This window comes from Narcine bancroftii, chromosome 1 (genome assembly GCF_036971445.1).
Source record: "Narcine bancroftii isolate sNarBan1 chromosome 1, sNarBan1.hap1, whole genome shotgun sequence".
Taxonomy (NCBI): Eukaryota; Metazoa; Chordata; class Chondrichthyes; order Torpediniformes; family Narcinidae; genus Narcine; species Narcine bancroftii.
The window spans coordinates 329,259,120-329,283,367 of NC_091469.1; the positions used below are offsets into that span (position 1 = coordinate 329,259,120).

Here is a 24,248-nt window from a genome sequence, read left to right on the forward strand (position 1 = left end):
AACAGGAAATGACTGTAGTTAAGAGTGATATTAATAGATGTACAAAATCAGTTGATACTGTGCAAGATAATTTTAAGAAAATTGAAGCAGCCTTTTCTGAGTGTCAAAATCAGGTGGAACGTAATAGACAAAAAATGGAAAAAGAGGAAGGTTCTTTTGTAGATTGGGGGATTCAAAGAAGAGACTTATTGAAGAAGATTGATTCGTTGGAAAATCAAAACCGAAGGAATAATATGAAAATAGTTGGTCTTTCAGAAGACATTGAAGGTTCCAATCCTATAAAAATTTTTAAGCATTGGGTCCCAGAGGTGCTGGGTAAAGAGCTTTTTCCTGAATTGAATCGGTCTCATAGAGCTCTGAGAAGAAAACCACTTCCAGGACAAACACCAAGGGCAGTCTTGGTTCGTTGTTTAAAATGCCAAGACAGAGAAATTATTCTACGTGTGGCAGTACAGAAAGCACGGCAGAGTCAATCTCCATTAATGGTTCAAAATAACAGAGTGTTTTTCTATGCCGATTTGAGCCAAGAGGTTATTAGAAGACGACGAGAATTTAATACGGCTAAAGATGTTTTGTGGCGAAAGGGTTACGTTTGCTTTTCATTATCCTGCAATTTTGAAGGTTTTTTTTAATGGAAATTTTCGATCTCAATTCTTTGAGAATGATCATGATGCTTTGGTTTTTGCTAATTCTTTGCCAGAACTGCGAAGAAATGGGCGTTCTACACCGTTGTCTCCAAAGAGGAGGGTAAATGGAAATGAGTATGGAAAGAATGGAAAGTATGGAAAGAAAGAAGAGTTGACACAAAGTCTTCTTGATGTTGAAGATCTGGAGCAGTCATTGGGTTTTTGAATCATTGGGTTGAATATATGGACTATATTTGATTGTGTTTAATTAAATAAATGTATCTGGCTAGGGGGGGGGGGGTGGGGGTGGACAACACTGAAAATTTTGATAGTCATCTGCCAGATTTTTAGGGTATTACTACCTTTGGGTGTTTTTTTTTAAAAAAGGGGTTTTTTTTCTTTCCCTTTTTTGAAGAATTATAAAGGGGAGCATTATCTTATAGTGTGTAAATATATTAGTAGTTAAAAAGATGTCTAAATTGAATTTTGCAACTTTTAATATTCAGGGATTAAATAATCCAATTAAGAGAAAGAGAATATTGTCTTATATTAAAAAAATGAAAATTGACATTGCTTTTTTTACAAGAAAAACATCTGACTGAAAAAGAACATTTGAAATTGAAAAGAGTTGGTCATGTTTTTTCTTCTTTTAATTCTCAGGCAAGAGGAGTAGCGATTTTGATTCATAAAAATTTACTATTTGAATTGGAATCTTCAGAGGAGTATGCTGGCAGAGTATTAAGAGTGAACTGTAAAATTTTTGCTGAATCTTTATGTCCCTAATATAGATGATGAGCAGTTTATTTCAGAAGCTTTTTTTACTGTTAACTCAAGCTAATGAAAATGTCTTAGTTGGTGGTGATTTATTTGTGTTCTGGACCCCTTATTGGACAGAAATTCAAAAAGTATAAGGAAATCAAAGATGGCAACACAAATTAATGCATTAATAAAAGATTTAAATTTGGTGGATATTTGGAGAAAAGTTAATCCTACAGAGAAAGTTTTTTCTTTTTACCCTTCACAACATGATTCATTTTCTAGAATTGATTTGTTTTTGATATCAGCACATTTACAAGGTAGAGTATTATGAGCCGAATATTAAAGTAGAGTTATATCAGATCATTCATTATTACTTTTTTTTCTTGTGAAAGTTCGGAGGTAGTACATCCATCGTTTAGATGAAGGTTTAATGCAATGTTATTGGAAAAAAAGAGTTTGTTACTTCTGTTAAAGAGCATATCTCTTTATTTTTGACCAAGAATGTTAATTCTGTGGATGGTCATTTTGTTATATGGGACGCTTTAAAAATTCTACGAAAGTTGAGAAAAAATATGTGGCAGAAAGTTTAGAGTTAGAAAATCAGATTGCTGAGTTAGAGAAAGATTTTCAGAAAGATGTAACAGAAGATTTTAAAAAAGCCACATTAGCGAGGTTAAAATTACATAATACTTCACAAACTTATCAGTTTGAGCGCTTAATTAATCGATCTAAACAACGTTATTATGAGTTGGGGAAAAGAGCTCATAAGGACTTGCTTGGCAATTGAAAGCTGAACAGGCATCTCGGACTATTAATGCTGTTAAGAAGAATTCAAAAGTTAGTTATAAACCTCAGGAAATTAATGACCAGTTTTATTCATTTTATCTAAAATTATTTACTTCTGAGGGGAAACAGGATAATGGTTCTATTGACTCTTATTTGTCTAAACTAAAGTTACCGGTAGAAAATGGGAATGATGTTCAGGAATTGGAATCTCCATTTATGGATTTTGAAATTAAGGAAGCTATTCAGGAAATGCCTAATGGAAAGTCCCCAGGGGATGATGGATTCTGTGTGGAAATTTATAAACTTTCTTTTTAATGATGATTTCTCTAATGTATTTGGAGAAGTGTTGAAACAAGTTACTGAAGATCAGAAGTTACCAGAATCATGTTCAAGTGCTTTAATAACTGTTATTCCAAAAAAAATAGAAATCCATTAAAAGTGTCTTCATATAGACCTATTTCTTTATTAAATGAAGATTATAAAATTAGAGCAAAGTATTAGCTAACGGACTTGCTAAATATTTACCCAAATTAGTACATATTGATCAAACAGGTTTTATTAAGAATAGAAACACATCAGACAATATATTTCGATTAATTACTTTGGTCGCGCATATCGAAAGCAACCTAACCACCCTATGGTGGTTCCATTAGATGCAGAAAAAGCTTTTGATAGGGTTGAGTGGGATTTTTTATTTAAAATGTTAGACCAGTTTAAATTTGGCCCTTTTTTTATTGGTTGGGTTAAGGCTTTATATACGAATCTGATTGCTAGGGTGGTGACAAATGGACATATTTCTTTGCCATTTAAATTGACTCGTTCAACTTGGCAGGGCTGCCCATTGTCACCAGCCTTATTTGCATTAGCTATTGAAGTGTTAGCTCAGGCTATAAGACAAAATGAAGAAATTAGAGGGATGAGGGTTAAGAATGAAGAATATAAAATTAACTTATTTGCGGACGATGTGTTGATATACTTGACGGAACTGGAACGATCATTGAAACAATTGCAAGAGTGTTTGTCGAAATTTGGAGAATTATTGGGATATAAAGTTAATTGAAATAAAAGTGAAATTTTACCAGTTGGAGTGGGAGATTATTCTGAATTTAAAACTATTACAAAATTAAGGTGGACAAGTAAAATATTTAGGTGTGTTTATGGATACTAATTATCAATCATTATATCAATTAAATTATGTGCCTATATTAAGATGGATTAAAGCAGATTTGATTAAGTGGAAAGATCTTCCATTAACTTTGATTGGTCACATTAATTGTATTAAAATGAATATTTTTCCTCAAATTCAATATTTATTTCAGTCAATACCTTGTTTACTTCCAAAGGGTTTTTTCAAGATTTGAATAAAGCAGTGCAAGAGTTTTTATGGAAAGGTAAATTAGCTCGAGTGGCATTGCATAGACTTGCATGGAAGTATACATTGGGCGGACTACAGTTACCACATTTTTATTATTATGAAGCGGCCCAGTTGAAGTTTGTTAGTAGATTGATGGATTTAGATCAGCCTCCTAGTTGGCTAAAGTGGAGATGGCGTGTATTTCTAGGGTTAAGGTACATGAATTTATATTTTGTTGGAATTTGATTTTATTACAACAATATGATATGCTGATATTGAAACATTTGCTAAAGATTTGGATTAAAAAAAACAGGGTGTTAGGGTCGAAAGATAAATTATCAATTCTAACTCCATTGTATAATAATCAGCTCATTCCTTTTTCAATGTTTAATAATCATTTAAAAATTTGGGACTCTAAAGGTATAAAGACAATACAAGATTGTTTTGAAGAGGGGCAATTTCTTTCCTTTAATCAATTGAGAGAAAGATTTGATAAACCTGTAAATTCTTTGTTTGTGTATTATCAACTTAGACCTTTGATAAAAGATAATTATGGTAGAGAGATGACTTTACCTACTTTGTCGAGATTTGAATCTTTGATTTTCTCTATACCGAAAAAGGGTTATATTTCAGTTATGTATAATTTGTTACAAGATAGTATGGATAAGTCAGATTGGGACAAATCTAAACTTAAATGGGAGAGTGATTTAGTATTTGTTTTTCCTGAAGATGACTGGCCGACTATGTGTCATGATAATGTAATTAAATTGACTAATGTAAGATATGGAATGGTTAATTATAATTTTTTACATCAATTATATTTGACCCCAGAAAAGTTTTTAAAAATATGGGTTTAGTAATTCAGATTCTTATTTTAGATGTGGCTCATGTATTGGAACTTTTTTTTACATGTCATTTGGACTTGTGTTAAAGTTCAATTATTTTGGCAAGGAATTAAAGTAGTTTTAGAAAAATTATGTAATGTTATATTACCATGAGACAATTGCTTTTGTACGTTTGGTGTTATCAGTAGCGCATAAATGTGTTGCTAGTACTTGGAAAGATGATACTGAGATTAATATATCATGCTGGCACAATGAATTGAAAGTATGTATTGTCATAGAAGAAATTACCTATAATTTACATGATCATTATTCTTCTTTTGTTAGTAAGTGGTCTCCGTATTTGAAATATATGCATTTAGATACACTTTGAAATGTTATTAACATTTTATAATTTTTTATATATATATATCTTTTGTTTTTGCTCCCCTTAAGGGAGCTGGCTGAAGGGGTGGGAGGGTGGGGTGGGTTTTTTTTTGATTTTTAAAATTATTTGTTTTGGGTTTTTATATACATCTTTGTCAAATCATTTTTTGGTTATTACTATACTGTATGTTATTTTTTTCTATTTTTTTTAAATAAAGTTTGAAAAAAAAAAGAATCTGGTGAAAAGATGTCTAAAAAAACAGATATCAAATGCAAATTTGCCATTTCTGGACAAAGCCTATCAATATTTACCTTGTGCAGATTTCCAAATATATATCCTGCTTGAAAGTTTTGCCAATGCTGTTCGCTCAACACCCCAAGGTTTAAAAGCCTCAAAGTAGAGCCTGAAAACTTTGTGGAGAGAGTAAAAACACACGTGGAGGAACAGCAGATCTCGCAGAATCCATGGAACGTCGAGATATATAACAGACATTTCAGCCCTGAGCCCTCCTTAGAATTTTAAAAAAAACAGGCAGGTGTCTGTATTAAAAGACAAGTTAAAAAGGGCCTTGCTAGCATAGGCTCACGCACTGCCAGGCTGGGCCACCCACAAATTGGAGGAACACCTCGTATTCTGTCTGGTCTCCCTCCGGCCGGATCGGCATCAACACGACTTCTGTCTTTCCCCATGTCTCTCTCTCTCTCTCCCCCTCCCCTCCCCCTGCTCCGGTTTCACAGGGCCAAAACAACCCATCCCTCCCCCCAATCAATTCTCACCTTTCCTTGCTCCTGTCTTCTTATCATGTCCAATTAACACCTACTCCTCTCCCTCCCATTTTTCCCTTTTCACCAGCCTTTTAATACAGAAACCTCTCTGTAGTCCCTTTCACACAGCACCTTGTCCTAGTAATTAAGGGCTAATATACAGGTTAAGGGTCCAGTGTGAATGCTCCTTAATCACTGCACAGGCATCAAATCAAGCCAGGGATGGACTGTCTAGGTAGGTAGTATCAACCCTGGGGGTCATCAGGCACCTGCTTGCCAATTAGCCCAGTGTGAAAAGGACATTTCTGCATGAATGCAGGAACGTGAAGGAAACAAAAGATTAAAAAGGTATAAACATTGTATTCATTTTACAAAATCTTGATCAATGTATTGTGATCTTCTATTTAAACAAAATTAATCATGCCTAATTACAAAATAATTAGGCATTATGTACAGTACAGCGCAATATAACACAATCTATAAAGGGCTGTGGGAATGTGGTTGCAGCAATAAAACACGTAGCCGCACAATTTATAAAGACCAGGGAAAGTTAAGGATGAAATACATGCATCGAGCAATGAAGAGCAAGTCCGCCATCGCACGGTGCGTGTATTTCATCCCCGATTTTTCCCACGGAATTTATAAATTGTGCGGCTACATGTTTTATACCACTTTCCCACGGTCTTTTATAAATGTTTATATAGGTTGGCGTAACAGGGGCTGAAGGCTCATACTGTGCTGTACATAATGCCTAATAATGTTATAATTAGGCATGATTCATTTTGTTCAAATACAAGATCATAATTAGCAGATGCGTCACTCAGACGTCACCAGTGGAGCACCCCCCCACCCCACCCCCTCTCTCTGGGGATGCCTGATGGAGAGTGTGAAAGGACACAGAGAACCAGTTAACAGTGATCCAGTGTGAACAGCAAAAATGCCTCCTTTAACCAGTTCATTGAACGGCTAATTTACAGGTTAGTGTGAAAAGGGCTAGTGTTTTATTCATACCCTGACAAAGGGCTCAGGCCGGTAATGTTGTTTATATATTTTTACTTTCTACGGACTCTGCGAGACCTGCTAAGTTCCTCCAGAATTTATATTTCTACCACAATCACTCCGTCAGCAGACTTTCATATTTCACTGCTTCCTGAAGAAAAACCAGCAGTGTTCCCACCAACTTTAAAGTGGAATGTTGGAATCTTATAACATCCAAATCAAATTAAAAGTCCTCCATGAATACAGCTGTTCTGTAAAAAATAATATGCCTTTGTGTTGAGAACTGGCAGCAGAGAGTTTTACTGTTGACCAATCAGAGCCCCTTACAGATAAATATTTTAAATCAATGATATTTAATGCAGTACCACTGGTTCTCACTCACCAGCTGGAGGAAAGGAGACATGGGGTAGGGAACAAGAGAGAGGGGTGGCAGATTGACAGAAACCAGAGAAGCCGACGTTAATACCATTTGGTTGAAGGGTGGTCTCAGTCTTTCTTCTGAATTTTCCACACCGTAAAAGAATCTTCTATCTTGTTAACTATATCTTTGCATTCTTCTACCTCCATATGACATTCCTGAAAATCATCTTCAAATTTTTGGACTTTAATTTTGATTTTATCAACAGTTTTATTACACTTTGCCATATCTGTCTTCATTACAGTCATTTCTTCTCTAATAGCTCCCAATTGAGTAGTAAAATCAGCTTTCACTTCAGAAAAGTTTGCATCCATTTTTTGACTAATTGAATCCATTTTTTTCAAAAATCTGAGGAAAAATCTGTGGATCAAGAGGTTTTGGGGTAGCATAAAATGCACTCATTTTACTTTGAATATATTGGTCTCCTCCTCCTCCTGTTTCCTCTCCCTGTGATTGTGGATAGGGATCTGGGATTGCAGTTAGTGGTGTCTCATGCAAATCATTTATCTATTTATCAATTTATTTATTTGTTTGTTTACAGTGCAGTAGAAGCCAATTTCAGCTCAATTACACCCAAATTAACCAACAACCCCTTATGTTTTGGAGGGTTGAACACCCGAAAGAAACCCACACAGACATTGGGAGAACGTACAAGTTACTTACAGACAGTGCTGGATTCAAACTTGCTTTGCATTACCCACAACGCAAACTGTGTCGCCCTAAATCACTTCAAGAGCAATCCATCTCCTGCCCTTAGCTCTGTGCTCCTGAGCAGGAGAGAGTGCAACAAAATAAAGACCAACATGGGGACCTTCTCAGCCCAATGTTACAGTGCTCCTGGAGGCAGCAGAATTCAGTCAGTAGCCTGCTCCTTCAGAGGGCCCCATGTCCATACTTTGCCTCTTTTTCAGTATAGTTTGGTCTCTGAGCAGAATACTTCAGTGATTGCTAAAAACAACTCGGCAAACATAAGATGCTGCAAATAAATTCTAGCTCTGGCCTGAATGAAATCAGATGCATAGAAGTCCATTGCCATTCAGTTCACCGATTAATCTCAATCCTTGGTTTATCCTACCAAGCAGAAGTCTGCAGCCAGAGCTTTGTTGAGCACCTCAGCCCTGTCCAATGCAATAGCATGGATCTCCCATTTACCACCCATTTCAATCCCCCATCCCATTTCCTTGCTGACATGTCTGACAATGGTCTCATGACTGCCTGTCTGAGACCACCTGCAAATTGGAGGCACAACACCTCATCTTCTGACTGGGCACCCTCCAACCAGATGGTATTAATATCGACTTCTCTAGCTTTCGTTAAACCCTCCCCTCATTTCTTCCCCCATCACCTTCCTCCAGCTCTGTCTCTCACTCTCCCTTTTCCTTCTCTCCTTTCCCACAGACCTAATCAATTCTCACCTCTCCTCTTATCATATCCAAATAAACACCTTTTGTTGGTCTGGATTCCTCCCCCAGCCAGCAAGCCAGCATTGTCTGAATTCTGAGATATCTTGTTCTTGGCTCATTTGACTTGGAAGAAGGGCTCAGGTCTGAAAAATCAGCAATATATTTTCGTCAATTCCTGTGGATGCCGAAAGACCGGTTGGAGTTTCTCCAGCATTTTGGTGTGTTCTTACTACAGTCACAGCGTCTGCAGACATTCATGTTTTCAACAATAGCTTCACAAAAAAAGCATCTCTTCATCATGCCACAAGTCTTATCTGCTGGGCTCTAGTTTTTAATTGCTCATTTTTGACTGTCCCATGGTCATTTAGTGTGCTCAGGCAGGCTTTAGACAATCCTTGGCAATAAAATTCTGCTGTATAACTCTTTGGTCAGCACTGCTGAAGTTGTCACACACTTGGGATCATCAGGGCAAGGTAAAGATTTGTGAACACAGATTGGGCCATCATTACAATTTCCACTGCTCGGGAAACCAGCCAACATAATAAAGTACACATCCCGCCCTGATAATACTTTATTCTCCCCTATCCCATCAGGCAGATGATACAAGAGTCTGAAATCTCCTCCTACCACATTGAAAGGCAACTTCTTTCCAGCTGTTACTAGATTTTTGACTGGATCTTTCATACATAAAAGAGGATTTCCTTATCTTGCAAACCTACTATTTTGCTGCACTTCTCCCAATTAACCTACACCTCCTGGTACGTTTCATTCCCTGTTACACTACATTCTGCAATTTTGTTCCTTTCCTCTGCCTGTGGAAAGAATATGGAATGGGGCGACACACCATATCTGTGTCACAACTGAACTATGCATACGAGAAGGCAACAGGAAAACCATTTTCTCATTTTCATGTCCATTTGTCAGCCACCTCACATTTTCAGAAGCCAATTAACCATCTGGATATTTCTTGACTTTGGCAATAACTGCCACATAGGTTTTGAAAAGGATTTGAGGTGTGCCCATGGAAGCTCCAAATTGGAAATACTTGCATTGTACCTACAGATTGAATGAAATTTACTGTCAAGTACAACTATTCAAAATATAGAGCAAAATGTTATCAGGGATCTTCCACTGGTCCAAGACAAATCAAGTCATCAGCTCTGCCAAGAGATCATCAGCCATATTTAAGTAGATGTTGATACAAGGAGACAATAAATCGCTAATGGATTAATACAAAATCCAGCAGAAGCCTTGGCTAAAGTAGCCGACAAAAGAAAACCCTAAAAACAGCTGTACTACTTGGAGCCATCAAACATTCCACCACATCAGCCTAATTCTAAACAAAAATCATTGACCCCCATCAGGTGTTGCTACACCCAACAGGAATTGAATGTCTACTCAACGTTCTCCACAACCGACAGAAGTTTTGTTGGTCCAGGATCTTGCTGTGGCCTGTTTTTTTTTTAAAAAAAAGGGAGCATTCAACTTTTGCCTTGAGAGGCTCATGTCAGTTCATGAATAAAGGCTTTCATTTGCAGCAGAAATGTTCACAGACCCTGCTTTGAGAGTCCAGCGCTGTTCTGGTTCCACTGTCCAGTTGACCACTGATGGCCTTTGCTTGATTTTTTTTGCGGCCTCTCTTTCTATTGACCTCCTTTCACCTCAGTATCAGACAGTGGTGCAGAGCATATTGCTGCACAATCAAATCACATTATTCCTCTGGATCTTCTAATATCAAACCCATTTAAACAAATTTTGCTATTTCTGAAGCAATCTATTTTATATGTAAGAGAGAAAAAAAAATTAATCAGGTCTTTGTAACAAAGAAAAATCATGACATTTATAACCAAGAGGTGATTTCACTCAAGTGCTTTACACCTTCCTTCCACTCTCACCTTCTTTTACTTGCAGTCTGACTGTGTTGTGAAACTTGGAATAGTATTGGAGCACAGTGAGTGGCAAATAACCCACAACGGGTGTGAGATGAACGATTAATTGAAATATAAATGGAAAATAGGTTGCCAAAAACTGTTTGGCTGAACGTTACAATTTGATCTGCTGTATGTGCATTAAGAACTGGCTACAAAACATGCAAGGACCATAATTTTAGAAGAAAGATTGCAACATTAAACAATTTTTTTTTAAAATAATCACAAAAAAAAATTACCTCTGCTTCCCGAAAGACCCCATTTTCAGGGCATCTCATCTCTGGACATGTGACTGGTGATCCACCACCTTCTTTGATCATCAATTCTACATATTTTGTCAAGCACTGACAAGTCAAATGCAAGGGGGGGGGGAAAAAAGTACATCAGTTACTTGGCATTGACAAATCTGCTTTGTTTATTGCATCAGTGAACCTTCCATTTCACTCCTCTTCAAGGTGTGAGATTCTAAGTGAAAATGAATATTCAGTGTGCTGCAAACAATACTGTTAGCAAAGCACAAATTTCTGCTCATTATTAAATTCATTAATTAATTTTACTGAATGTTATAAAAAAATTCCATGAATATGCTAGTTATCAGTGTTCCCTTGTGATGTACTGAAGTGTTCAGAAATGTGGTTTAGTGAACAGATTATAACTGATGATTCCAAGAGTTTGGAATAAAATTAAGGTTTTGATAGAATAACTTGGATTTATTCAGTATTTTGCACAAATATTAAATCAACCACTGTCTTTTGTGTACATTCAAGATGCCCAGAGGGAGATAATTACTAATATAAATGGTGCTAGTTAAGTGAGATCTCTCTCACCTTGCTTTTCTTAGCCGACTGCTGTTTTCTAGATAGAGACTGGCAACTTCCAAACATCCCTGGCACACCTGACTGTAGGTATTTTTATGCCAGGCTCTGTCTGGAGGCCAGCTCCATCCGCGGAGAAGAATTTGAATTTACCTTTTTATGGAGCAGCCCTAAAAGGTTGCTCCTGTGCTGCTTTTATGAAGAGCACCTCGTGGAGTCCTCCGGAGCAAATGGAGACGGGCAAGTGGTGCCATAGCACCACCTATCACCATGGGGGCCAACATACGCGCCACTCTGGGAAACACAGACGTTCCAGCTGTGTGGGGGATTATGGGTAACTAAGACGACCATTGATCCTTCTTCCAGCCATTTGCTCCCCTCTTGCATCCATCGGACTCCCCAGCTCTGCTTCTCCACCTCTACTCCTCAATCTGTCCTCCCTCCTCCAGGTCCTTTCGCCCTCTGGCCCCAGCAGCTCCAACTCTCTCAGACTCCTCACTGCCTTTCTGCTCCTCAGTCTCGACAACCTCGGTGAAAGAGCGAGGAGCAGAGGGGGAATGAGGAGAGGACATTTCCGGATAGTAGGACGGAGCCCTAACACCAGCACCAATCAACGTGGGAGCCCTAGTGGTGGCTCCTGGGTCATGGGCTGACAACATTATCAGCCCACCACTAGCCAGCTGCTTGCAGATGCGTGGTGGAGCACTGACACAAGGTTGAAAATGGTTTGGAGTGGGCACCTTGGAGCTGCTCACGGAGCATTTATGATGGTAAGTTCTGCGATGCAAGGGTGGAAAATCTCCACCTTTATGGTCGCATGTTTTACTCTGTAAAAGGACCTTGTGTCGGAGATGCCTCAACAAATTCATCCTTATAGGAGGTACAGTAGAGGGAGGAAATTTTAGATTAATCAATAAGTTAGAGTATGCCATTCAATCCTTGAGACTGCTCTGCCATTGAACCTGATAATAGATTGTGCACACTGCTTTCCATTTGCCCCTTCAAGACCACATTTCTCAATGCCTTTAGCCAAGAGAGATCTTAAGATCATAACCTTGAAACTTCCAAAATGTTTAAGCATCCAGAGACATCGAGGAAAGGAATTAAACAGGAAAGACTGAAGATGCTGTGATTGCTGGAGAAACTCAGCAGGCCATGCAGCATTAGTGAAGGGTTTCAGGATTAAACACAAAAGTCTAAAGACTCTGTGATTGTCGTCAAAACTCAAATCTGGAGGAACCCAGCCACTCTCGCAGCGTACTTAGGACCAAAATTTCGGGCCTGAGTCCTGTTCCAAGTGAAAGAAGACTAGCATCTGAATTAAGGCTGGGGAAAGAAAGGTGAAGGGTGGGGAGTATGGGAGGGGGAGGAGCACAGACCAACAAACAGAAGGTGTCAAATGAATATAATAAGAGGAAAGGTAAGAATTAATTTTGTCGCTGTGAAAGGAGACAGAGGGAAAGGGGAAGAGAGGGAGAGAGTCAGAGATAGAAGAAAGGAAATTGGGGGGGCCTGAGCCATTCATCAAGGTAACGGGGAGGAGAGGAGAGGAGGGAGGAAGGGGCAGGGAGTACAGGCTAACAGGTAAGAAGTCAGGTGGATACAAGAGGGAGGGTAGAAGAGAAAAAAAAGCTCTGAAGTGATAGAGGGAGGAGGTAGCTCTCTGAATGGTGAAGGAGGAGAAGTGGATGGAGAGCTGGAGGAAATGAGATGGAGGGATAAGAGAAAGACTCAGGGAGGGATTTAACAGAAACTGGAGAAGTCGATGTTAATACCACCTGGTTGGAGGGAGCCTAGACGGAATATTAGATGTTATTCCTCAGTTTAGCAGAACATGTCAGGGTAGGAATACTGTACAGAATTAAAATGATTGGTCACTGGGAGGTCCTTACTATTGCAGCAGAGTTTCACTTGGAAGGACTATATGTGGCCCCGAATAATGGTCAGCTTCCCATCTCCACTTTCCATGGGGATCACTCCCTCTAGGAGTACTTCAACCCCTCATCCCTTCCCTCTAATCTCCCCTCAGTACCTATTTCAGGAAATGCTACATTTGCACGCACACCTCCTCCCTTACCATTATATTTCCTACTACATCCGGTGCTCCCGTTGTGGCCTCCTCTACATCTGAGAGTCTGGACACAGATTTGATATTTCTTTGAACATCTTCGCTCTGTCCACTGCGATAATAGGGACCTCCCAGTGGCCAACCATTTTAATTCCACACACCATTCCCACACTGACATATCTATCCATGGCACTCAACAACCAGATTGTATGAATGCAGAGTCCAGTTTCTATTAAACCCTCCCCAAAGTCTCTCTTTCCATATCCCTCCTTTCCTCCAGCTCCCCACCCATTTCCCTCTCCATTCAGAGAGCTGCCCCCTCCCCCTGTCAGCTCAGTGTTTTTCTCTTCTATCTCTTCCCACCCATATCCACTTACGACCTCTACATTCCTCCAAATGTCCCTTTGATTCCTCCTCCCCTCCCACCACCTTTTTAAATTCAGGTCCCTGTCTACTTTTTACTCAAACCTTGATGAAGGGCTCAGGCCCAAAACATTGGTTACTACTTACTTCCTACAGATGCTGTGTAGCCTACTGAGTTTCTCCACTGCATGAGGAAGAGAATGTTAGGTTTCTCTCTGTGGGACAATACAAGGGGAAAATTCAATGCATTGATCAGCATCTGTTGGGGTTTGGTGGGGGGGGGGGGGTGAAAGAGATGCAGCAGGGGATTGGCGAAGCATGGAAAGGCAAACAGGCAGATGATACTAGGTGGGGAGTTTGGGAAAGGGAGCAAGCGAGAAAGAGAGCGCAAGAAGAAATCAGAATAAATTCTGGTGGAGTCATGTCTATTTACAATAATCTGGTTATGGACAGGGAACTAATTCAGAGTCAGGATTATTAGGTGAAAAGGTACATCAGTATGCAGGGATAGGGATGTTTAAAATAGGGATGTTAGTGTGAATAAACTTAAGGGGAACTATTGGCTTAAAAAAAACAGCAATAGTAAATAAACTTTGCAAGAAAGATCATCACTGCACTTGCATAAAGGACAATGGGCTCATTTATGTGGAGTGAAAGAAGATTAGGTGTGACCTATTAGGTGGTTTATAAAATTACAACATTGAATGGGGACACAGACAGAATCTTTCTCCCATGGTAGAAGTATCAAAAACAAGAGGAAACGAAGGTGTTTTAAAAAGAGATTTATTAAGAGGAAAGTTTTTTTTGGGTTTTAAAAAAACTCAGAGATTTGGAACAGTGCCAGAGGTGGTGGTGGAATTGGATACAATTTAGGTCTCATTTAGACAGCCACTTGAATAGGTAAGGCATAGAAGGATATCCACCTCATGCAGGTAACAGATTTGTATGGATGGGCACAGCATAGATGTGGTGGGCTGAAGGGTCTGTTTCTGTGCTGGACAACCCCCAACACCATCATTCCAAAAGGAGCAGAGGAATGTGTGTAGCTAGGTTACTGTATCTGAGTTGTGATACAGTTAAAACACTAAAGCATTGGTTGAAATGGTTTGCGGTATTAGGTTCCATATTACTCAAAATATACAGATGGACTTTTACCCGATTTCTGCAAGCTAATTAAAAAAATATTCAGAAGGATTGCTAATTGTCAAATTTTTCCTTTAGAATTTCATGTTTATTGGACCGACGTTTAATACATTTTAAAAATCTACTCCTTGGACCAAGTCAGAAGAATGCTAGACAAACATCTTTCTAGAGATACACATATTTTTAGAATTCACTTCTAAGGCTCAGGATTAAGGGAGAAATTATGTTAATTGTATGCTTAAATTGGACAGGAGAGGAAGAAAATAGTTTGAAGAGATATGGAAAAGCTAGAACTACCTGTATGAGAGGAAGATAAATGGGCTCCTTGAGCTGAAATGCTTCTTTTTATGCATATAACTTGTATGTTTGCCCAATGTAATCCTGTTCGGCTCCGAATCATGGGTCCTCTACCAGCATCACCTACGGCTCCTAGAATGCTTCCACCAGCGTTGTCTCCGCTCCATCCTCAACATTCATTGGAGCGCTTTCATCCCTAACGTCGAAGTACTCTAGATGGCAGAGGTCGACAGCATCGAATCCACGCTGCTGAAGATCCAACTACGCTGGGTAGGTCACGTCTCCAGAATGGAGGACCATCACCTTCCCAAGATCGTGTTATATGGCGAGCTCTCCACTGGCCACTGAGACAGAGGTGCACCAAAGAAGAGGTACAAGGACTGCCTAAAGAAATCTCTTGGTGCCTGCCACATTGACCACCGCCAGTGGGCTGATATCGCCTCAAACCGTGCTTCTTGGCGCCTCACAGTTCGGCGGGCAGCAACCTCCTTGGAAGACCGCAGAGCCCACCTCACTGACAAAAGACAAAGGAGGAAAAACCCAACACCCAACCCCAACCCACCAATTTTCCCTTGCAACCGCTGCAATCGTGTCTGCCTGTCCCACGTCGGACTTGTCAGCCACAAACGAGCCTGCAGCTGACGTGGACATTACCCCTCCATTAATCTTCGTCCGCGAAGCCAAGCCAAAGAAAGAAAGAAGAAGAAGGCTCCACTCCAATATTTTTCCCCTCCCAGCTTCTAAGTTAGTGCTAACAATTGCTTTGGAACTGCTCTAATTTGCAGAAGCCAACCAAGGCAACATTGGATTAGAAAAAAAATCAAGGGGAATAAAAACATGGGTGAGTTGTTGAGACAGGATATAGGGAATATTCAAGAAGGGCTCAGACCCGAAACATCAGCAATATATCTTTGTCTCCTTTAGATGCTGATAAGACCGGCTGAGTTCCTCCAGCATTTCGGTGTTCCCATTACAATCATAGCATCTGCTATGATTTCATATAGGAAATATTCCAAAGATTTACCATGCGAAAAGGAAGCTGCATCTCTCCAACACAATCAAAATGACAGCAATCTCATTTGCACCTTTGCACTGGATTCAGTTTCAACAAAAGTCAAAACACAGAAGTGCTAAAGGAACTCAGCAGGTCTCGCAGCATCCATACAAGGTAGAGATATACTGTACAATCGACATTTTGGGGCTGAGCTCTTCTTCAAGGCATGAAGAAGTTCTCCATAAATATCTTTGAGGGATGCCTAACTTGAAGTTTTCCTCCAAACCTCTTCAATTTCAACAAGTCATGAGCTGCTGAGAACACTTACCCGAGTACAGAAGCAACAGCCACACTGTTCCAAAGCGGTCATCCTGTCCGGAGTGTATTCAGAAAGGCAGAGCTTGCACATCACCAATGGGTCAAGAGTCAGCTCACTGTCCACTAATGGGCCTTTTCTCATTGCCTGACGGGTCTTACTTGTCTCCATTCTTCTGAATTAGACGACTGGATCCAATCCGGCTACCTGTAATAATTACACCAATGAATAAAGGTCCTATCAGTTTTTTTTTCATGTATAATCACAAGTACTGTTTCAAAAGGCCACCAAAGGTTGAGCACTCACTTGAACATTAGCTCAAACTCTTCAGCTACTTCACACTACATCTAAAATACCAACTCAATGAATGCATGTTTTCTGCACAGACAGATGACATTTCCAAAATTAACACCTGACCACACCATGACAACCCTAACTTTTTAAAAAAAATTTAGACATTCAGCATGGTAACAGGTCCTTCCAGCCCACAAGCCCGTGCCACCCAATCACACCCCTATTAGCCTATAACCCCCATACAGTTTGAAGCGTGGGAGGAAACCGGAGCACCAGGAGGAAATCCATGCAGACACAGGGAGATCGTACAAACTCCTTATAGACAGCGCCAGATTTAAACCTAGGTCACTGGCTATTTAACAGCATCGCTCTAACCGCAACGCTAATTGTGTTACCCCATGCTTGCTAGCAATTTTTAAAAATCTTGTTATGAGAGGTCACGTTAGCCATACACCATCAACAGGTCCAGATGACAGAAAAGGTATACAAGTTTCCTCCAACATCACCAGGATGCTTGCCAGAGAACTGTGGATTATCTTCTCCCTTGGGATGTGGTACTGACCAGATTGGTCCCGGGTCACTGGAGCTGTAATAACATTGCATTAACCATTACACTAACCTTTTGAAAGGTGCATAACCTCCTCTTGAATCTCTTATGGGGACAGTTATCTCCACAATTATTCCAATGATCTGTCCCACAGTTATTACTGTGAAAACTACAGTACAACAACTGAAATTATCAATTGGCATGAGCACACGAGTAATTTCAAATCATCATTTTTCACCAAAATTCTTCTCTCTCCATTCACGTCTTTGTGACTAATGTCCAGAAACACAAGATCAATCAAGAAAAAAATTTGATTCCTTTCTTGTCAGGTACATTTGTTTTCGGTTGTGGTGTGAGTCTTGTGGCATTTATACCTCTTTCCTGAGGACAGCAGCAAGAACAGGTGTTGTGGATCCTTGATGATTGCAGCTGCTCTCTGACGGCAGCGTTCCACAATTATTTTTTCGATGGTGGGGAGAGTTTTGCCTGTGATGCACTAGGCTCCATCCTCTACATTTTGCAGAGCCTTTCTGCTCGGAGATAATATACTACCGTCACCATAGAAGGGAGCAGCACAAAGAAATTGCTTAAAGAGAGTCAAACAAGGAATTAGAGTCTCTCCACTGGAATTAGGTGGAGATGGTCTCGTTCTTGTGCTAGTGGTTTTCTACTCTTGCTTTTTTGTGATGAAACATTAAAGCCTGTAGATGCTGCAAAATCAACCCAAAAAACACAGAGCTGGAGGAACTCAGCAAGTCTGCAGCACCCATAGGAGGTAAAGATAGAAACTGACATTTAATACCCTGAGGAATGGCTCAAGCCCAAAACATTGGTTATATATCTTTACCTCCTATGGATGCTGCGAGACCTGCTGAGTTCCTCCAGACTTCTATGGTTTTAGGTTGCTTTTTATGTCAGCTGCATTTCCTTTCTGAAGACAGAGTGACAAGGTAGCCTGACCTTCATGACACATTATGGATCAGAGGTCTGCAAGCATAAATGTCAGAAATGAAAATAAACAAAGCACGCTAAGGGTAAGGAGAATGCAATATATAGGTCAAGAAATCCACATTCCACAGTGACTTGTTGGCTGCAGGTGATAACTGAATGTTGACGCCCAGTTCAGTTCCAACAAGGTTTTACATTCCTCAGTGTAATGAGCAAAACTTCAAATGCTGCAAGAAAGGGCCAGCAATTTTCATTTATCAACTGAATGTATGAAATTTAGAACTCCAACAAGTTTTTCTTATTTGGGAGTGAGGATACAGATTATCTTTTCAATAAGGAATTGCACTTCAAGCAGCATTGAGGACAGTAGTCACTACTCCGAATGCTCCAACTTACTCCCACACCCTCAATATTTATTGAGTTTGAGTTTATTGTGTAACGAGCCCAGACTCCAAAACCCAGCAGCAATAGATATTCACCAAGACAAATGGTTACTTAAACAAAAGTTGCTTTGAATTATCTTTAAACATGAAAACAGAATCACAATTTAACTTATCATTATTGATTTAACCAACCTAACTTAACCCCCTTCTAATTCTAAGCGCATGTGTATACAAGTTCAGAAAAGTTCTTTGGTTCACAGTCCAATCTTACTTCTCATTCCTCCAAGTTCACTGATTGCAGACAATTCTTATACTGTGCACAGAATTTAACATTTATAATGTTCACCAGGCTTTGGTGCTTAAAAGATAAATGATTACCGCTCAGTAAGGTTCTTGTCGGTTTTCAGAAAGAGATTTATTGTTCCAGGACATCCACAACTGATGTACTCAATCAGTCACTCCAGTGTCTTGCTGACGAAATTTTCCCCTTCAGGGTTCTCCAGATGATAATCTCTTCCTTTCAGATCATCACAGAGTTCCTTCTTGTCTCTCTTATTTCAAGTAAAACATTAGGCACCTAGTCCTCTCCTCTTGCATAAGCCACAAGGGCTTTGACTAGGCTGAACCAAGCACTCACAACCTGTCTTCCAAATGGGGTTTTCCCACATGTTTGTCAGCTTGTCCTGTTCCAGTCCCAGCTGATCTCGGTGTGTCGCACGCACGCACGCACGCACGCACGCACGCACGCACGCACGCACGCACGCACGCACGCACGCACGCACGCACGCACGCACGCACGCACGCACGCACGCACGCACGCACGCACGCACGCACGCACGCACGCACGCACGCTCCATTAATGAAGTCTCTTGGGCACTCTCCAAAGCTTTTGCAAAGGTTCTGGGGCCGACATTTCCAGCTACTATTTTCAATAAGATCTGTTTTAAAGTGTTTGTATGTGACCTACACTTTAAAAAAAACATGCCCCAATTTATCTCCCAAAAACATATCTTTATTCTGTCACAATTGGCTATCGTAAGTTTCATGTATTTGTGGGCGGGGAGGTGGGGGGAGGGGAAAAGACCTGGTGGTGTTGGTTGGATAGATCGATACAGAGAAGCAGAGAGACAGAGTACATTATGGAAAATAAATGGGGCAATGGATCGGATAGCACTGATCTGAGGATTAACATAGAAGGACTGAACAGCCTCCTCCTACATGAGGAAATTTTTGAATAGTTTTTAAATGTTTGTGGTTATTTCTGATGTTTATCAATGACATTCCAAACCTTGCATAATAAATTTTACATTAGATATGCAGCATGGTAACAAGCCCTTCCAGCCCATCAGACCATGTTGCCCAAATACCCCCATCAACCAACAATTCCATACATTTTGAAGGATAGGAGGAAACTGGAACACCCAGAGGAAACCCACTGAGATGCAGGAAGAACATACAAATCTTTATAGACAGCACCAGATTCGAACCCTATTCGCTGGTGCTGCAATAGCATCACACTCACCGCTACGCTAAGCATGCCTCATTGTTTGGCAGTCAGCTGAGCCAATAGCTGTCAAAGTATTTCTGTCGGGTTCTGCCACGTTACATAGTTTACATTTGTAAGGAGCACAGGGTCTTGCCAACCACAACCAGCAGCACAACATTAATATTGACTTCTTTAGGTTCCATTAGCAAACCCTCACATCGTCACCTTTATTTATCGTTCATACCATGCTCGCACAGTAAAGACAAGATGGTGTTTCTCCAGAACCACAGAGCATATTTACATAAATATAAGAATGCAAGTTAGAAGTTAAACATATTAAAATGTATACAGAAAAAGTCCATGGTACACTATCCACATATGTTCTGGGAATTCAGGAGTCTGATGGCTTGGGGGGGGGGGGGGGTGCGGGGGGAAAAAAACTTGACCAAACTGAAGATTTGGGCCCTAAAAGCTATGGTACCTCTTACCAGATGGCAGAAGGAAGAATAGTTTATGTGGAGCCCTTCGCAATATTTATTGCCTTTTGCCTGCATCGTGTTGTAGACATCCTTCATGGTAGGAAGAGAAACCCCAATGATCTTTTCCACTGACTTCACTATCTTTTGCAGGGTCTTGTGGTCTAAGGAGGGACAGCTTCCAAACCAGGCAGTAATACATTTGCCCAAGATGGTCTCAATACATCCTCTGTAGAATGTAGTTAGGATGGAGGGTGGGAGATCAACTTTCCTCAGCCTTTGTATGAAGTAGAGGTCCTGTTGGACTTTCTTGGCTATGGAGTTGATGTTAAGGGACCAGGTAAGATTCTCTCCCAAGTGCACTCCAAGTAAATTGATACTTTTGATGACTTCAAAGGTGGAGCTGTCAATGGTCAGCAGAGTGTGGTCACCCTGGGCCCCCCTGAAGTCAACAACCATCTCTTTTGTTTTATTAACATTCAGATGCAGGTTGTTGGCTCTGCACCAGTCCGTTAGTAACTGCACCTCATCTCTGTACATTGACTCCTCATTCTTACTGATCAGGCCCACCACGATCATGTCATCAGTGAACTTGGAGATGTCGTTTGAGCTGTGTTTAGATGCACAGTCGTGGATCAGCAGAATGAACAGCAGTGACTTCCTTACCAGGTACTGAGGTACATTGAATGCAGAGCTGAAGTCAATAAACAGCATTCAAACATACAAGTCCTTTTATTTCAGGTAGGTGAGGGCTAGATGGAGGGCGGTGGCGATGGCATCGTCCATAGAGTGGTTGGGTCTGTATGTGAACTGTGGTGGGGGGCGGATGTGGAATCTAGTGACAGGGATCAGGAGCTTGATGTGCTCCATGACGAGCCTCTCAAAGCATTTCATGACGATGGACTTAAAGGTGACAAGGCGGTAGTCATTGAGGCAGGACACTGATGACTCCTTGGACACGGCAACAATGGTGGCAGCTTTGAAGCACATTGGGATCACGGCGTTTCTCAGGGAGATGTTAAAGATGTCAGTGAGAACATGTGCTAGCTGAGTCACACATCCCTCAGTACTCTGCCTGAAGTATTATCTGGTCCAGCAACTTTCTGTGAGTTGACCTTGCCCAACTCTCTCTTTATGTCAGCAACTGAAGGACAAAGCATCTGGTCATTTGGAGAAGAGGGGGTATTTTTCACTGCAACATCATTTTTTTGCCTCAAAATGCACATAGAAGTTGTTCAGTGCATCTGGGAGGGAGGCATCACCAGCACAGGTAGATGGTGTAGTGAAATCTGGATGCCCTTCCACATGCATCGTGTGTCCTCGATGGCCAGGAAATGACTGCGAATGGGCTAGGCATGTGCACACTTTGCTTTCCTGATGGCCTTAGACAACTTGGCTCTTGAAATTGTTAGGGCTACCTTGTCGTCTGTTCTGAAAGCAGCGTCATGGTTCTTGAGCAGCACACACACCTCCACTGTCATCCATGGCTTCTGATTGGACCAAGTTATGATGGTCTTGGGGACAGAGATGTTGTCAGAATACTTACTAATGAAGCTGGTCACTGATGCAGTATACTCCTCTAGATTGATGCAGTCATCGCTGGTTGCAGCTTTCTTGAACGTGTGCCAGTGAGTGGACAAAAAGCAGTCTTAAAGTGCATGAAAGTCCACTGGTCAGGTTTAACATGCTTCTGAACTGGTCTGGAGCATCTGACAAGCGGCCTGTATGCTGAGATTAGCATTACAGAGATGTGGCCTGAGTGAGGTGGGGGCGGGGCTCCACCCAATACGCATCGGAAATGTTCGTGGTTGCCCCTCTCATCTGGGTTGAAATCCCCAGCAATAATAATCAGTCAGTCAGATTATGCACTCTATAGTTTGTTTATAGCCCCATACAGTTCCCAGATTGCCTCCTTAACTCAAGCGCCAGGTGGGATGTACACTCCAACTATGAGGACCGTGGTGAATTCCCACAGTAGATAAAATGGTCACAAATTCCACCAGCATGAGCAGTGACCAGAGACTCGTGCAGAGTCCTTGCACCATTCCATGTTGATGTAACACACATGCCATTGCCATGGGTTTTACCACACAGAGTAGCATCTCTGTCCACCTGAAATGAAGTGAGCCCGTCCACCTGAATGGCGGCGTCTGAGATCCTGTCATTGAGCCACTTTTCTGTGAAGTCCCTGTACTCACGCTGCGCAGACTTCCATAGTTGGATGCCGTCCATTTTGTTCACCAGGGAACAGACTTTGTTGAGCAGGATGGATGGGAGAGCCAAGCAGCAGGAGTTTGCTCTCAGCCTGGCATGGATTCCTGCTCACTTACCACGTTTCCTCCACCTTGTGCACAGCTTTCTTCTCCTCCATAATCCCGAGGCTTTTAGGCCTAGTCCCTGCAGCAGCCCATGGTCGTGTAGCTCAGCTTGCAGATCTCCCCGGAGGTGAGTAGTTACATTTCTGAATAACTTTAAATACTGTAAACTGTAGCATCGGGTAGCCATGACCATAAAAACTGAAATTGTGTAACTATATAACAATTTAGCTATGTTGTTTAACTATAATTAAAAGAAAAACAAAACTGGAGAAGACTCCTCCTCCGTTTCCATAAAGGCACTTTCAGGTGGCCAAAGTCCCCCGACGTAAAGCCATATATTATGCCCATAAGTGGCTGTCGGGAGGCCACTTGAAAGCGCAGGAGGCGCATGCGAGGATAACTTTGTAACCATCCTCCGGGAGGGATAATTGCACTGAGGTCCCCCAGCACCTGAAAGCAGCTGCTAAGGGGATAACAATCAGCTGCCGAGCACCTGACACCCCCCCTCCCCGCTGCCCCTCGGCACGGCTGTCTCCATACTGATCCCACTTCCCCGCTCTCTCCCCACAGCCTCGTGTCGATCCCCACACTGATCCCACTGCCCCACTCTCTCCCCATAGCCCCATGTCAGTCCCCACACTGATCCCACTGCCCCATACTCTCCCCACAGCCCTGTATCAGTCCCCACACTGTGGGACGGCAGGCGCAGGATGCTGGGGCGGCCAGCGTGAGCAGAGCAGTGGGATCAGTGTGGGGACCGACACAGGGCTCTGGGGAGAGAGCAAGGCAGTGGGATCAGTGTGGGAACAGCCTGCGTCAGCTACCCCAGTGCTGACAGCCCGCCGCCCCAACCCTGACATTCTGAATGGACAAGAGCCGGAGTGCGCTCCGAGGAGCCTCCCGTGCAGCTATCCCTTTCAGGTGGCCAGCGCTGCGCTTTCAGAGCTGCCACCTGAATGACCATTTCACAGGTCTGAATCCGCTTCTGTGGGTGCATTCTTGGCAGAGAATGCACCTGAAAGCGGCTCAAGTCTCCTTTCCAGTAATTGTCCCTCACTCCTTCTTTACCCTGTCTCCCTTACCTCAGCTTTGCATGCAAAGCCAAATCTCTAACTCCCCCCTCCCCCCATTAATTCTCACCTTTCCTCTCACCATATCCAATTATCACTTTTTGTCTGTTGGTCTGAACTCCTCCCCCACTCTTTTATTCTGACAACTTTTTCCATACCTTGACGAGCTTAGGCTTTATGTCAGTAATACATCTTGGATGCTGAGAGACCGGCTGGGTTCTTCTAGCATTTCTGTGTTCTTACTACAATCACAGCGTCTGCAAACTTTTGTGTTTCACGCTATTGAGAAGTGACCTACTTTAGGGATGTCACTCTGTGACATTGATGAGCTGCTCATACAACCCCATCCGTGACTCAACTATTTAACAATAATATATATTTTTTAAGTTTTGTGTACATATGTGTCATTTGTCTGCATGTGTTTTGTCTGTATGTGTGTTTGAAGTGTTGCACACAGAGGACAGAATACTGTTTTGTTGGGTTG

The 24,248-nt window shown here is 41.4% G+C and overlaps 1 protein-coding gene across 6 annotated transcripts in view; it reads right to left on the minus strand.

The window, feature by feature from the left end:
- The window catches only part of LOC138748300 (E3 ubiquitin-protein ligase RNF144B-like), a 157,367-nt gene that overhangs the window by 35,141 nt on the left and 97,978 nt on the right, over window positions 1-24,248 (minus strand). For 5 of the 6 annotated variants that reach the window (XM_069908239.1, XM_069908230.1, XM_069908251.1 and 2 more), the window contains 2 exons: window positions 16,255-16,449; window positions 10,486-10,590 (listed from right to left, as the gene is read on the minus strand). In XM_069908239.1, the coding sequence (XP_069764340.1) occupies window positions 10,486-10,590; window positions 16,255-16,413 (264 nt within the window). In that variant the 5' untranslated portion in view covers window positions 16,414-16,449. Of the gene's footprint in view, window positions 1-10,485; window positions 10,591-16,254; window positions 16,450-17,930; window positions 18,071-24,248 lie in introns of all 6 variants that reach the window. The other variant, XM_069908244.1, reaches the window with a different exon arrangement.